At 44.8% G+C, this 15,484-nt stretch overlaps 1 protein-coding gene across 3 annotated transcripts in view; it reads right to left on the bottom strand.

The window, feature by feature from the left end:
- Positions 1-15,484, bottom strand: part of KIF13B (kinesin family member 13B) — a 124,882-nt gene that overhangs the window by 104,700 nt on the left and 4,698 nt on the right. For all 3 annotated transcript variants that reach the window (XM_048517223.1, XM_048517214.1, XM_048517233.1), the window contains exons 3-6: positions 12,998-13,085; positions 6,043-6,177; positions 3,445-3,557; positions 743-854 (exon numbers count right to left, since the gene is read on the bottom strand). In XM_048517223.1, the coding sequence (XP_048373180.1) occupies positions 743-854; positions 3,445-3,557; positions 6,043-6,177; positions 12,998-13,085 (448 nt within the window). The remainder of the gene's footprint in view (positions 1-742; positions 855-3,444; positions 3,558-6,042; positions 6,178-12,997; positions 13,086-15,484) is intronic.

Here is a 15,484-nt window from a genome sequence, read left to right on the forward strand (position 1 = left end):
TAGTCCAAGAGGCAATACAACAGTTCTATAGGGGTTTGAATATTCACTAATGTCCCCAAAAAAGGACAGACAAATAAAAAACAAAAATGGAAGGGAAAAGAAAAATCAGAGGAAAAAAAGGAAGGGGTAGAGGAGGTAAGAAGAAGAAAAGAAGGAAAGGGGGATGGAGAGGCCAGATGGAACTACGGTTGCCTCAACCATATGCCTTGAGGAACAGCTCTGCCTTACAGGCCTGGCAAAATTGCATAAGATCCTGCAGGGACCTGGTCTTATTAGACAGAGCGTTCCACCAGGCTGGGGCCACGACCAAGAAAGTCCTGGCCCTGGTTGAGGCTAACTGGATGTCTCTGGGACCAGAGATCACCAGTAAGTTATTATTCTCAGATTTAAGTGCTCTTTGGGGAACATACCAGGAGAGACGGTCCCTGATGTACATAGGCCCCAGACCATTAAGGGGTTTGTGCACAAGTACAAGCACCTTGAACCTGATCCGGTGCTCCACTTGCAGCCCGTGCAGCTGGAGGAGCACTAGTTGAATGTGTGCCCACCATGGGGTCCCTGTCAGGACCCTCGCTGCTGCATTCTGGACCAACTGGAGCTTCCAGAGCTGGTCCAAGGCCAGCCCTGCATAGAGTATATTGCAGAGATCTAACCTGGAGGTGACTGTTGCATGGATTTCTGTGGCAAGACGATAAATGAAGTTGTTACTGTTATATGAGATGTCAAATAACTGTGCACTTACTTTGAGAAGCCAAGTGAGCACCGAATCACGATAAGGAACAAATTTGTTCCTGTTTTTCCCAGCAGCCTGATCTGCTAGAGCAGAAATGACCAGCCCAAGAGTTGTGAGTGACCTGCAGGTACAGGAAAATAAAACACACATTTTAAATTGCATTATAACTACATCAGCAAGCAAAAAGACTCGCAAATGATAAATCTTCAAAGCTGACTCTGGACCGTGACAAATGGCAGCATTTTAGTTGTATTTTGGATAAAATTCACCCAACTGGCATTTTATATCTGGAAGAAATATCACTTACTGTTAAGCCACAAACACACAACAGGTGATTGTGGAGGTCAACAAAAGAAAGGGAGAAAACTTGCTTTGAAGTCAGAGAAATATATCAGTTTAAATTGTTCTTTGGAGCATAACCATTTCTTACTACTGGATTGCTGCAAATGAGAGCAAGTCTCATCCAAGTACCAAGAGGTAAAATTTTCACTCAATTGAGATCAGAAATCTCAGTCCTACTTGGGTTTTTTTTCCTTAGCACTAAACTAGACATGGTGGGAATAGTCACGTCCTCAATTTCCACATATCCAATGGGAGATATCTAGGTCTAATTTTAATTAAAAGGGGTAAGTGGGAATTTGAACCCACTCTCCATCACTTTTTTTCATTGTTTTGAGCACCCTTTATTCCACCCAGTTTTATTCAGTTTTCATTGAAACTTCACACCATACACTTTCCACATGTTCACATCAGCATCTAACAAAAGAAAAATGAAATCTGGGGTCCAGATGGCAATACAATTTCTGTGGATCCAGCACAGACTAGTACCATGGTCTTGCATCTGGATTCCCGTCTATCCAACAGTATCAATTACACCATAGAAGCCACTGTTTCTGAAACAATCTATTCCACAGTAGTGGGCTTATATACTACATTCTGGACACCATTTGGGGGTAGGAAATGGTCCAACTTCTCTCTCTCTTATGCCCTATTTTATGTTAAAGCTCATATCCACATGATAGCATTCAAAGTCACTGGTCCACTACTTTCTATTTGAACGGTAGGCAGTTCTCAAAAGATTAAGGAAGCCTAAAGTCCTTTTCATTGGAGATGCCAGGGACTGGAGCTGGAGTTTCCTGCATGCAAACTGCTAGATATGGGCCTTCACTTAAAGTCAAATCCCCATCCGTCAGCCTCTGCTTTATATATGAACAACCAACACAACCACTTCAGTAGGCCTAGTTTGGTTCTCATTTGCCACGGTTCTTACGCTGAAAGCATGAAGGATGCCAGGGCGCAGAGATTGCTGGAAAACATTTTATTTATTACCAGCAATGAAGTCCGCTGTGAGAAAAAATACAACGGGCTCTAGAAAACCGTTGGTGACCATGTCTTCTAGGACTAAGAGCTGCAGGTGAATCAGCCAAAGAGGGCTACTGAAGTCAGGCTCAGTTCCTAATGTTTTCCCTTTGATAGGATCTCACAGTTGACATTAATTTCACCCACACTTACGGTGTGGAAAAGGGAGTATGCTAAAACTCAAGGTTATGACAGATCAGCCACAAAAGCCTTGTGTAAAGGGATGAAGCGTCCAGATCAAGATTGGACAGAAATTGAGGCCATCATCTTCATGTTACTGTGGATGAAGCAGGTGCACAAATAGGGCACATCTTGCATGATTCCCAGAGCCAGCCGGAAAGACTATAACAGTGATGTTAATAATCAGATTATCAACCTTCCTGGCTGAATCATTCCAAACTCCTTGTAATATAGAGGTCAGCTGAGTTGTCAAATGTATTGACAGGATTATTAAACTATTATTCTTGGGGAAGATGGTGTACTGGTAAGTCAATGGGTAGCAACGTCATTAATTGTTGCTATTTGGCTTGAACTTCCCTTTCCTTTAATATTCTTGTTTTTTAGCTAATGATTTTCTCCACAGTAAAGTTCCCTGAATTCCTTGAGGGGTGTGTGTGTTCCTGCTTGCATGTGCGAGAAACAGGCAGTTTGGTCAACAGGGTTCTGAGGCGTTTCACAGACTGTTTGTACAAAGTATACGGCAGTTGCCACAGCATGAAGAAAAAGATTGAGGGCAATGCAGAGGCTCTCCTTTCCACACTCTCAGGCTCTTGGAGGCTCAGGTGTGTTAGCAGCCAGGTGGACAGCAAACAATTTCCTTCCTTCTTTCCCTCGTCCTCTATCACTCCCTAGTAGTGAAGAGGCCTGGGCACTCACCCCCATCCCTACCCACTTGCTATGGGCAGGTATCAGTCCTCCTCAGGACAGTCTCACCCCCTTTTCCATGTGTGGAACTAGCATCATACTGGGTAGTAGAGGGCAGATGCTGCTTCTAATGGTCTACTTTCAAGCTGTGGAATACCAGAGCAGTGGCTTTGACAGCCACTGTAAGGAGGCCTGGCCCCAGGTGCTTTCCTCAGCTGAGGAGACAGACGGGAGCCTTTTGAAGGGCACGTGAGTGGGGCTAAGGTTTCACAAGAGAGAGTTGCATTTTTCAGGGTGTGGGGAGGGAAGGCATATCGGTGACGACTGTGTTGTTAAAGCAAAAGACTGTCGGAGGTGTAGTCCAGTCGGCCCTTTTTGCTGGGGAATCAGTGCCCTCTGGACTACTTCTCCCAGAGTTCTTTGCTTTAAGGAGCGAGTCGTCAGGAACACGGCTTGCCTTTTATATAGTAGGATGAAGAAAACTTTACTTGTTGATGTTGCTTCCTTCCTTCAGCCTGTCACCTGCTGCTCCCGTCTTCGTTGCTCTTTCACTGCCTGCTAAGTCAACGAGGCTTAACTTGCCCACTTTTTCACCAGATGTCTGTAAAAGAAAAAAAGAGAAGCTGTCACAGACAGATCCCGTCCACTTTAACACAGTTTACTTCAAGAGCCCCTAATTTAGCTGAATCTAGGGCGCTTCTGGAAGAAAGGCAGTGGCCATCACCACAAAATGGCTGCCACAGGAGCAAGGCTTTCTTTATACTACTGCTGTCTATGATGGTCAACTGGTAGAGAGCAACCATTCCAGATTTTTTTAGTGTGTTAATTGATATACACCAATTATTTTATACACATACATGCAATAAATATTATGTTTTGTTGTCCTGTAGCATTCAAGATCCTTTGGATTTTATCTGCAGAAATCAAGCAGCAACTGCATACCGGGAAACACAATAGAGTGTACCAAGTTGAGAACCATCAGTTTGTACTGTTTCTAATTTGGAAGCAGGGCTCGTAGATATGCCCAGGAGAATGAACAGGGAGAAGAGACAACTGAGGAACAAAGGCAAAAAAGACAGATCTTTGCAGTCTTACAGAATTCACCATCAAACAGCTTGATACTCATACTAACTACAAATGATATGAGCTCTTATCAAATTCTGGCTTCCTAATGCTGTTCTGAGGAATGTAGGGCCTTCTGTAAACCAAGGAGATAAAATAATGATCCAAGTTGCAGAAGAACAACACAGACCTCTCAAATACATATTGAAGAAACCCAGAGGCGTAGCAAGGGGGAAACGTGCCTGGTGCACCGGTGCGTCCTCTCTCCATGCCCCGGAACGCCCCCACCACACCCCGACAGGGGCACCTGCCCAGTGCGTCACCCCCCCGAGCTACGAAGAAACCTAAAACCCCCAATCTCACTAAGAGTGAAAAAAAATTATCACCTTCAGTTACAAATGTCACCTGCAGAAACTGTCCGAATAGAAATGCTCTGTTTGGGAAGGACTGGAAGACTGAGCTCTCAGCACTGAAAACCCATGACGTTTAGTATCCCCAACTGGTGGCCTGAGCTAGGCATCTCTGCAAGCACTGACTGAACTAGGTCACCACTGCAATAGTGCCTGTCATAATAAATGGGTGCACATTTGTCCTATAAGTTCACTGCTCAATGCACCTTGAATCCTGCAGGGTTCTCTGTTAAAATGTCTTCTGGGAGATCTCACATTGGTCTGGAGTGCTTGGAAGAGGAGGCATGGATCTCCTTGTCAGAAATGATCAGACAGGGCAGCCTTTTCAAAAACAGTACGCTCAATGCCAAAGGGACCATTTCTATTTTATTTTTCAAGCTTCTAAGTTGCCATTCAGTTTATAAAGGCTGGTAAAAGCATGAAGATAAAGAACCACCAAGGATTCCATTATCATCTTGCTTTTAGAAAAATATTAATAGGGCAGAGTCTACTTTTCTTCTCAGAAGGCAGGAATGGAATATGAAGGGGAGAAGGCCAAAGAAAAATAGTGGAGCTGTCTGCTAAGTGGACGGTAAATGTGACAGAACATGGAACAGTTAAATACTGACAAATTAAACATAAGGCCAATGGCACATTACAGCCTAACAACGTTTATTCCAGCATGAACGTTTGAGAGTCAGATGCCCAGCAAGTACATCCATTTGCAAGTACATCTCGTTTAATTTTGATGCAAGCAACTAAAAACAGCTACTAGATTTACTGCTCAGAATGTGTTTTGCAGGCGGAGGCTGTCGGGCATGTCTGATTACAACACTTTCAGGTAGTGCACGCTGGGAAAGACCCTCAGCCTAAAACCTTGGGGAACTGCTGAGGATCAGAAGGGAGAGCACGGGACTACCTAATCCAATACTCTGATTCAGCACATGGCAACTTCATAAGGACTTCTGCTGTTTGAGGAAGGACCAGTTATGCCTGGTTCAGATATTATAAAATCCTCCACGCTGAGCATCTCAGTAGTCATAGTGCTGGCAAGGAAGTAACATCCTTTTGACAGCTGCTATTTCCTGACAGAGAATCAGCTGTTTTTATCCCCTGGCACTTAAATGAATGGTTTCTGGGAAGCAATTCCTAAGCCAGATGTTGGTGCAACATCTAAGAAGATGCTCTGTGTGCAGGATTTTATAGTGCATGATCCAAGTTTGGGCCTGAGAAGGGTCAAAGCCACCACCACCACTACCACCCCCAATTGGGAAGAAAACAGCTTCTACAGCCATTTCACCCCCATTCCTTCAACGTGTAAACTTTGGTTTACCACTTGGCCAGAATGCAACCAACCCCAAATTATTCTGGTGCAAGAATGCTCATCTTAGGGTAAATTTGCCTGTTGGTATGGGTTCTCCGAATCTTTGCTCTCGGACGCTGGCAACTACTTCTGGATCTTTTAGAAGAATCTAGACCTGTTCTAATGCTGAAGGGTAATCCTTACAGTCAGAAGAGCTAGTTCCACAGCAAAAAGGAATGAATCCACCGTGTAACACACATCCTGAAGCATGCGACAAGACCTCAGAAATGCTGCTACTCCTTCCTGGGTGCAGAATTCCAGAACGCACTCACCCCTGATTTCACATCATACAATGTGTGTGTGAGGATGATCTTGAAAACTGCATGGGACCGGCTGCTCTCTTCATTCATGTTGGTTGCAGCAACTGTCCGAGATTTGTTGCCTTCAGACATCAAAGATTCTATGTCCTAAAGTGAAATAAAAAGGGCTTTAAAAACTATAAATTACCACCAGTCATGACTCATCAGACTTAGATTTAAATATGAAGATCGATGCTGCTTCGCACATTGCACAGTGGCAAACACCTTATTTTCTAGAGGACGTGTGTGTGTAGACCTCCAATATTAACAGCAATTTCTACTACAGTGGTTTCTCAACTGGTAGATTATGAGCTTCAGCCCTAATTGAAATAAATTATGTCTGTGGTGCCATCATTCTCTGTCTCCTGCCCCCCACCCCCACTCTCCAATACCATATTCTGTTTTTAAGGGAAGAAATCAAATACATTTATTGTATTGTATTGTAGTCGCATTGTACATGGACTGATAACCCCACCCGCAATACAATGCACTCAATTACACCTTGGCATAGCAAGTTCCACCCAAACATTTACTGATTGGTTCCCCACCCTGGGACATGGACAATATATACCCCACTAAACATTCCCTTCTCACTAGACACAGTGTGTAACAGACTTCTCTCGGTAATACACCTCTGAAGATGCCAGCCACAGATGCAGGCGAAACGTTAGGAACAAGATCCACCAGACCACAGCCACACAGCCCGGAAAATCCACCACAACCAATACATTTAGATTTACATTTTGTCTCGTCCTAAGTGCTTTCTAAAGTGTATTGTTCAGGTGGGTCCACAGCCTTTAAAAGCATCCTAATGAAATAAACTCAAGAAGTGGACCAGGGTGGTGGTGGGAATAATAAACAAGAATATCACAGGATTTTAAGATACTGAACTCAACATCCTCAAAGAAACCAAACATACCCTTTTACAACTGGAGAACTGTTAAACATTTCTGTTTTATGGACAGTATTTCTGCTTTTTAATATCCAAAGGGTTATGTTTTAATGTTGTGTTTTTTTTAATTGGAAGTCACAGTGAGCAGGACTCTGAAGAAGAGGTATAGAATAAATAAACAGAGGTTGGCTGTTCTCCTGGTGTACCGGTCGCCTAGCTGCGACCGGAGACAGTCGCTGGAGGTGGTGGCGATCATGCTAAGTGTTCCCAGACCTATTGTCTTGGGGACTCTCTCAACGCATCAGCTTCGCCTCATGCACGGCAGCTGCAACCTATGTCATCCATGGCGATGCTAGGCCTCTCCTTGATAAATTCTGGCCCCACCCATGAGGCCGGGCACATGCTGGACTTGATCTTTGGGTCGGGGATAAGCCTGGTCAGATTCCTATTGATAGAGAGTGCCATGGTCGACCATTTTGCCCCTGGAAGGTCCGGGTGGACTTGCCGCACCAACCTCCGTCTAGGCGGCGGGCTGGATTTATGCCCTCGCCCATGGAGACTCATGGATCCACTTGGTTTCCTGGAATGCTCTATCGGGACCCCATCCCGCTTGGCACACTCGGGATGAGCAGGTGGAGGATTGAATTCCCACTCTCGATACCATCATGTTGTTGTTCTCGGCGTTTTCGCTTCGGGCTCGCACGCTTCCATGGCACCGAGGAGCTGGCACAGACAGCGGCTTAGACGCCAGAGCGAGGTGTGGAGGGAAGTTCAGCGCCAACATCCCATAGGGACGCTATGAAAGCCTATGAGATGCACGGCGAGGCTAGCTCTCAGCACAAATGGCTTCGTGATAATTGTCACTGACCTCCTTATCGGAGAGATCTTCAAACTCAAATGGACATTAACTGTGAGGCATTTATGAGCTTTTCATGGATAAGATCGCCGGCTCGCCTAATGACCTTTCCATCCACGCTTACAATTAGTTAACTGAGACTCGTCAGTCCTTGTTTGACCCAGTTTTCCCTGCTCTCTAGCTGTTGACAGAGCCTTAGCTGCTGTTAGACCTACTACCTGTCCTTTCTGGATCCGCAATCGTTCCTGGCTTTAAAAAAACTCGCCGGGCGGAGCTAACACCCATCTGTTGAGTATCATCAATGGTTCTCTTCTTGAGCAAGGAACCTTCCCGGATGGGTTGGAAGGAGGCAGTGGTCCACCCACCTAAAGACCATCGCTAGTTACCACCCGCTTCAATCTTCGCTTCTGGGGAAGGTAATTGAGAGAGTGGTGTTGGAGCAGCTCTGCTTCTGATGACACATCGGCTTTCACCCCTTCCAGTCCTGGCTCGCGGTTAAGTATGGGATGGAGACTGTTCTCGCCGCTACAGATACTCTCCGCATTCAGCTTGACTAAGTGCAGATCGGCGCTGTTGGTGTTGTTAGATCTCACCGCAGCGCTTTGACATATTCTAATTGACGATCTTTTGGCTCCACCGCCTGGCTGGCCTCGAGTGCGGGTAATTGGTCCTTCAATGGATAACCTCGGCTTCCTCGGGCCGAATCAGTAAGTGAGCAGCCACCGTCCCCTGCTGTTATTTAACATCTACATGCACCCTTGCTCAGTTGGTACGGAGTTGGGGCTGATTTACACCAGCATTGATGACACACAGCTCATCCTTAAGTTGATGAGGCACAGCCACCTGCAGCCTCTACACGTTTGGAGATGGTTGGTTGGTTGGTTACAGAGCAGGTTAAACTGAATCCTTTCAAGACGGAGATCCTCTGGCTTGGCTCAGTGAAGGGGAGGGACTTTCCAGTCAGCCAGTGGAGGGGCCACATTGGCACTGGCCTCCGCCAGACGCCTGGGGTCCACCTGGATTTGTCTTCCTACCGGAGACCTGTGTGGCCCATACAACTTGGCTGCTTCTTCCACCTTCGCCAGTCTCAAGGCCTGGCTCCTCCAGAGCGACCAGCCTCTGTGATCCATGCAACGGCCATCTCCAGACTTGACTCATTGTAACTCCCCACGCTGGCCTCCCCTCATGCTTGGATCCGGGCAAGTAAAAAACTGGTCCACCATGCAGCAGCACGCCTGCTTACAGGCAGGGTTTTCGGAACATATCCAGCTCAGCTAAGTGCAGCTGCATTGGTCATATTCGATCATCTTTGGCAGCAAATGGACCTTTAAGGCCATTCATGCCTGGGGCTATCAGATTCTAGACCGGGCATCACCCCATATGTCCCTAGGGCGTTTCTCCGGGACGCGGAGGCTAATTGCCTGGTGGTCCCTCCATAATGCGTTGGTCTTCCACACGGCCAGGACCTCACAGCCCTGGCCCTGCCTGGTGGAACGCCTCTCAGTTGTCCGGGGTTCTGCGGGACCTTGTAGAGTTCCAGGGCCTGTCGGAGCTGTTCCGGGCCTGGCCTTCGAGGATCCAGCCGCCACAGTGCCCCGACATTGGCTCCCTAACATCTGGGTCCATCATTATGACTGCCATGCCTCCCTTTATCGTAGGGAGGGAGGGATTTTATTTGATCGGGACACTGGACGCCAACCAACTAATTTATATCTTGAATTTTAACTTAATTTTAATCTGGGTGTATATCTGATAAATGTACTAGGAAATTCTATTGCTGTTTCTTTATATGTTATTTTCTTAATTGTTATTTAACCGTATTGCCGACATAAGCTGTGCACCTACCTAGAAATTCGTATGAAGGTATAAAAATCTAATAAAATAATAAAAATAATAATAAATTATCTGCACCCTGTAGAAGCCTATAGGTTGTGCCTTCAGCTATCTCCTTCCAACATGAGGGCAGTTGATATTGCATGGAAAGAAGGGATGGGTGAGCAGAAGGAAAAAGGGAAGGGAAATTGGTGGAGGTTAAATGCAAATCCTGGCAAGTGATTAAGTGAACTATCCTAAGCAGGTCTAATCAGAACTAAGTTCCATGTTATTCAATAGGACTTGCTCCTAGGAAAATATCTTTAGGATTACAGCAAGAGGGTAGTGGCTCATGAAGTTATGGAGTTCCTGGTTTGAATGTGACCACTACCATGAATTCAGGACCTGGTGTTAGGCACGTCACACACACACACACACACACACACACACTCACACACACACACACTCACACTCACTCACTCACTCACTCACTCACTCACTCACTCACTCACTCACTCACTCACTCACTCACTCACTCACTCTCCCTCTCTCTGCTACCTTATGTGCAATTTGGGGAATGATAATACAGGTCTAACTCACAAGGTTGTTGTGTATGGACTAGCAGGAGAAAGTGTCTTCAAGTCTCAGCCAGCTTATGGCGACCCCTCGAGGAGTTTTTAAGGTAAGAGCTGAGCAAAGATGGTTTGCCATTGCCTGCCTTAGTGTGACAACCCTGGACTACTCAGTGGTCTCCCATCCAAATACTTAGCAGTATCAACCCTGCTTAGCTTCTAAGATCTGATGAGATTGGGTTAGCCTGGTTCATCCAGGTCAGGGCATGTAAGGGTTACAAGAAATTAATATGCAAGAAGGGCTTTGAACACTTCAAAAATTGCACATGTGTGCTAGAAAGAAGCATCAAAACAAAAGACTGTACACCCACTTGTTTGGGGAGAAATCGGATAATGCCACTTTAAGGCATAACAGAACCGGTACTGCTCTGTGTAAATACCAGAGTGCCCTGATGTTAGCCCTCAACTTGCCCTTGAGTGTGCTTGGGTTGGCAGGGGAAGCTCTACATTCCTCCTCCTATTTCATTAAGCTGGCTGGCTAAACAAAACGTTTATTCACAGCAAAGAAAAACACTTCAGTCACAACTCAGTGGACTCAGCTTCATGTTCAAGCTTCCGGTTGCAAACATCCCATCTGAACAGTCTGGAGCTGGGATTTTTGCATTTTGCCCTGCTTCATTTGTATAAGGAATAGCACCAGGGTCCCCCTAACTACTTGCAATTCAGATGCACAGATCCCACACAGAAATCTGGGGGAGGGGCAGGAACAAGGCTGACTTAAAGGGAAGTGGCTATCTTAATAGGATGAGTATCTGAATAGTAAACAATGCAACAGGGTTTGGACTACAGAAATCTGGATTTAAATATGGCATATTAAAGCAATTCAGAAATTACACAGTAGAAACAGCCTTACAACAAACAGACTGTACATAGTGGTACAGTCCACTGTTCCCATCCCTATAACAAAGCATCTTTATGAATATCCACTGAACCACCTGCTATGAATCAGACCAGAGGTCTATGTAGCCCAGAGACTTGGGAAAAGATCTTTCCCAGCCCTGTCCCCAAGTACCAGACAGGGAAATTAACCTGGGATCCTGTATTACTACTGTTATTATTAAAAGCAGAAGCATTTACACCACTTCTCAACTGTTCAAAATTCTTCACACATTATTTCCTTTCCCTTGCAATTGCCTTGAAAGCGAGGCAGCTCTCATTCTATTGTTTAGAAAGCAACAGCTTTCTCATCATTATTCTTAAAGCTGGGAGAGCCGCATTTCAGCAAAATGCCCAAACTACCCACGGATAAATACAACTGATTTCCTACCACGATGATGGAAATACAGCCACCAAGTGGCCCCCTCCCCCCTGTTCTTATGCAATTAATGTTATTGTTAACATTTCTGCAAGAGGCACGGCATGTTTAGTCGCTGAACCAGTTTTGCGTGATTTTCTTTTTCTAGGAAGAAGTCTGAAAACATCCGACAACTCCTGCAATCTTCTGCTTATACAGAGTAACTCGACTTAGCCCTAAAGGGGCCAGGGTGTGTGTTTTTTTAATGCTGGATTTACATGCCCGGAGCATTGCTTCACCTGGGAGATGTAGGGGAAATAGCAGAACTCAGTTCTGCCTGGCTTATCAGTAACAGGGCTGCTGAGAAATATTTTGAGCTATCCTGAAGTACAACTCATGACCTGAAGGGAATTGTTGAGAAGTGACATCATATCCGTAGCAGCATAGTAGAGCAATGCAAAGCCTTCTGTTGGCCAGGGGATGGCTCTCACTGTGCGTCTCGCTATAGCTCAATGCTAACAGGATAGGTTCCATATGCAGAAGGTCAGAGGTGGGATCCAACCAGTTCTCACTACTTCTCTAGAAGTGGTTACTAAGTTTTTTGAGTGCAGAGAAGGGGTTACTAAAGCAACCTCCCTGGCCAATAGGGACTGGAGATGCGTGTGTGCTGTTTGAATCCCACCACCATCGGAACCTGTTATTAAAATGTTTGGATCCCACCACTGCAGAAGGTCCAAGACCAATCCCTGGCTGTCATCTCCAGTGAAGCACAAGAAAAAGACACACACCTCTGCCTGTGAGCCTGAAGATCCACTGCCACCCAAGCTCATGCACACTGTGACCCCAGACAGACTAATCATGGTCTAAAAAACAAACAGTCCTAGAGTAGACCAACAAGTGATGGCCTTGACGGTCTGTTTCAGAACTATACAGACTTAAGAGAGAGGGGTTGCATATTTCCATGCCCCAGCACAGAGCAGGTGGACTCTAATCTAGAGAAGCAGGTTTGCTTCCCCACTCCTCCACGTGATGGCTGCTGGGTGACCTGGTTTTCTCCCAGCCTCACAAGGTATCTGTTGTGGGTTGAAGAAGGGAGGTCGCTTTGAGACTCCTTTTTGAGAAAAGTGGGGTATAAATCCAAACTCTTCTTCTTTTTCTCTACACATGCTTGAAAGTTGGGCTAGTACCTTTCTCTCGGACCTCTTTTTCCTGATTGCAGAGGGTTTTCCTTACATCAGGTAGAATTTCACCATGTAGACTCTTACCTCTTAAACTGGTACAACTGTTTGTCTAGATTGACTATATAATGGCAGCTCCTTTTATTCTCATGGGGTAAGGATATTGAAGTTCCTGCCTGCATGTGTGTGTGGGGGGGACGAGGGTTTCAGAAGCCTGTACACCCAGTTACGCTGGTTATGGGTGAAAGTGGCCAGGTTGAATTGCTACTGTGATAGAAGATACCCCATGATGCCCTTATTCAAAACAACCAGGTATTTCTTTACCTTGTAACTGGCGACAGCCAGTTTTGAAAGCCCGTCTACATATGGTCCATAGACGCTGTGTTCTCTCACTTTTAAAGACTGGCGACTCCTGTTTGGGCACACACAGAGAGAACAAGAGGTTACTTTAAAAAGCCACACACAAATGTTGGGCTTGATCCTGCCCCAAGTAAGCCCATTGATTTCAGCTGGATCAATGCACGATGCTTATGTCTCTCCTATTAAAGTTTACGGGCCCAAAAGGGCTTAATTTCGGGTAGACTGTTGCATGGCATATTTCAAGTCAAGATTTGTTTTACCAATAGTTTTCAGAGACCAGCTTGAAGACAGCAATTCAAGCTACCCAGCATACAACACGGAACATAAACAGTGGAGAGGGGGGAAATGCTCAAGATACAGATTACAAATACATTTGAATTTCACACCAAACAGTGGTACAATGACAGAGGAAAATATGAACAAAATATAGATTATAATTCCTTCGAATACTAACGAGGTGAACAGTTTAAGATTTTGACAAGTCTAAAATGCGTGTAAGACAACTGTTAGAAGGAATCAGAAAAGAGGTTAAATTATATTTAGTAACAGACTAATTTTTATGACTGCTACTTTCTTTAGATCGTGAAGTGGTTACTTTGTCAGAAGTCTTACAGTGGATTTAAACCTCCACATCAGAATGGAAAAGAGTTATCAAACTGGCAGAAGTTTATTTTTTTTTAAATAATCCCTATGCTCCAAAAGCTCAAATTCAGACCTTTCAGTGAACCTGGATTGGGAAGATGTTTCTCTGTTTAGGGGAACACTGTAGGAATCAGTAAGGGTTTTTTTAATTCAGTTTCAAAACTAATGAAGTGTTCTACCAGATGTGCAAGAAAGTTACCTTCTTATGAATTGAGAAGTATCGCAGGCATATCCAGGGAAATATTTAGGCAGCCCTATACAACTTACTCTGCTCAACATCTAGGAAGATTAATCCTGCATTTTGGCCTTAGGGAATAAGAATGAATTCACTAAAATGCTCCCCATATTGTGAATGTGAACTGCAGTGCATCACATGTGATGGGGAAGAACACAGGAGAGTCAGCGTGGTGTAGTGGTTAAGAGCACATGCCCTCTTATCTGGAGAACAGGGTTTGATTCCCCGCTCTGCCACTTGAGCTGTGGAGGTGAAGTAGATTAGCTTGTGTGCTCTTGCACATGCCAGATGGGTGACCTTGGGCTAGTCACAGTTCTTTGAAGCTCTGTCAGCCCCACTGACCTTACAGGGTGTTTGTTGGGAGGGGGAAGCAAAAGGAGTTTGTAAGCCCCTTTCAGTCTCCTTGCAGGAGAGAAAGGGAGGATATAAATCCAACTCTTCTTCTTCTTCTTCTTATGTGCTGCATGTAAAAGGTACCCAGGTCCAATCTATTCCACACTTGGCATTTCCTAGGAGGTTAGGAAAGGGATTTCACAGTACAACTTTGCTGTGCTGTTCGCCAGTGTGAACAGACAACTTTGAGCTAGATGGGTCAACGGGCTTAGGGTTGGATCCAGGTTGCAGAAGGCCATGGGCAAGATTTTTCTTCCCCCTCCTAAGTGCATCACCATGTGCCTTCTTATGCTGGAAGCCACAGCAGTGAAATGACACAGCACAAGATATCAGGAGAGGTTGACTGCTGGGGATTGGCAGGAGATGTTTCAAGGGCCTCAGACCTCTACATCCAGTCAGCCCGCTCCCAATACCAGCCCGGAATGGGATGACTGGATATAAAAGCAGCTTCTGTGTGCTCTGCTGTCTGTTTCAAAACATGGTCTTTGCTTCTGTTGTTAACAAGATGAACAGGAATTCTTCAGCGAGTTCCAGTGGATTGCTCTTTAATTGCCAAGTGTACAAGAGAGGTCTTTTGTTAAGAATGAGAAACTGCATTTTTGGGAAATTAATTGGAAAAGGCTTATGTCAGTTAAGAAAAATGCAGGTCCCCCAATACTGTCGCCATCCCAAAGGAAATCAACCCTGAATATAAGATGATCCTGCTAAAAAAATGCTCTACACTTAAAAAGTTTTTTTTAAGTCAACAAAACTGTACGTGCGTGCAAAAATGTAAGACTCCCTTTTTCATAGCATACTGGGGGGAGGGGGGAGAAAAGACTCAGATAAGAGTAAGTTCTGCAATCATATGTTCTTCCAAATACTGATTAAAAGAGCAAAATCATATCATTTGAAAGTATCTAGTATATGGGGGGAAGTATTACCGGTAATATCCTTTAAAGACAATCATAGCGTGATTTATATAAAATTATCAGGAGCTGATGAAGGATACAACTTAAGAATTTTTTCTTTAAAAATTTATTATATCTGTACATTGTTCTTGATGGTCAAATCTTACAGAGCACAATCTGAATATTTTTATATCTGTCTGATCCAATTTAGAACCAAGTTGATTCTGAACAACGAAATTCACAAACAATAGCAAACTATTTCCCATTCTTGTTAAATATAGAAGGTTTTAA

The sequence above is a fragment of the Sphaerodactylus townsendi genome, linkage group LG01 (assembly GCF_021028975.2).
Source record: "Sphaerodactylus townsendi isolate TG3544 linkage group LG01, MPM_Stown_v2.3, whole genome shotgun sequence".
NCBI classification, from domain to species: domain Eukaryota; kingdom Metazoa; phylum Chordata; class Lepidosauria; order Squamata; family Sphaerodactylidae; genus Sphaerodactylus; species Sphaerodactylus townsendi.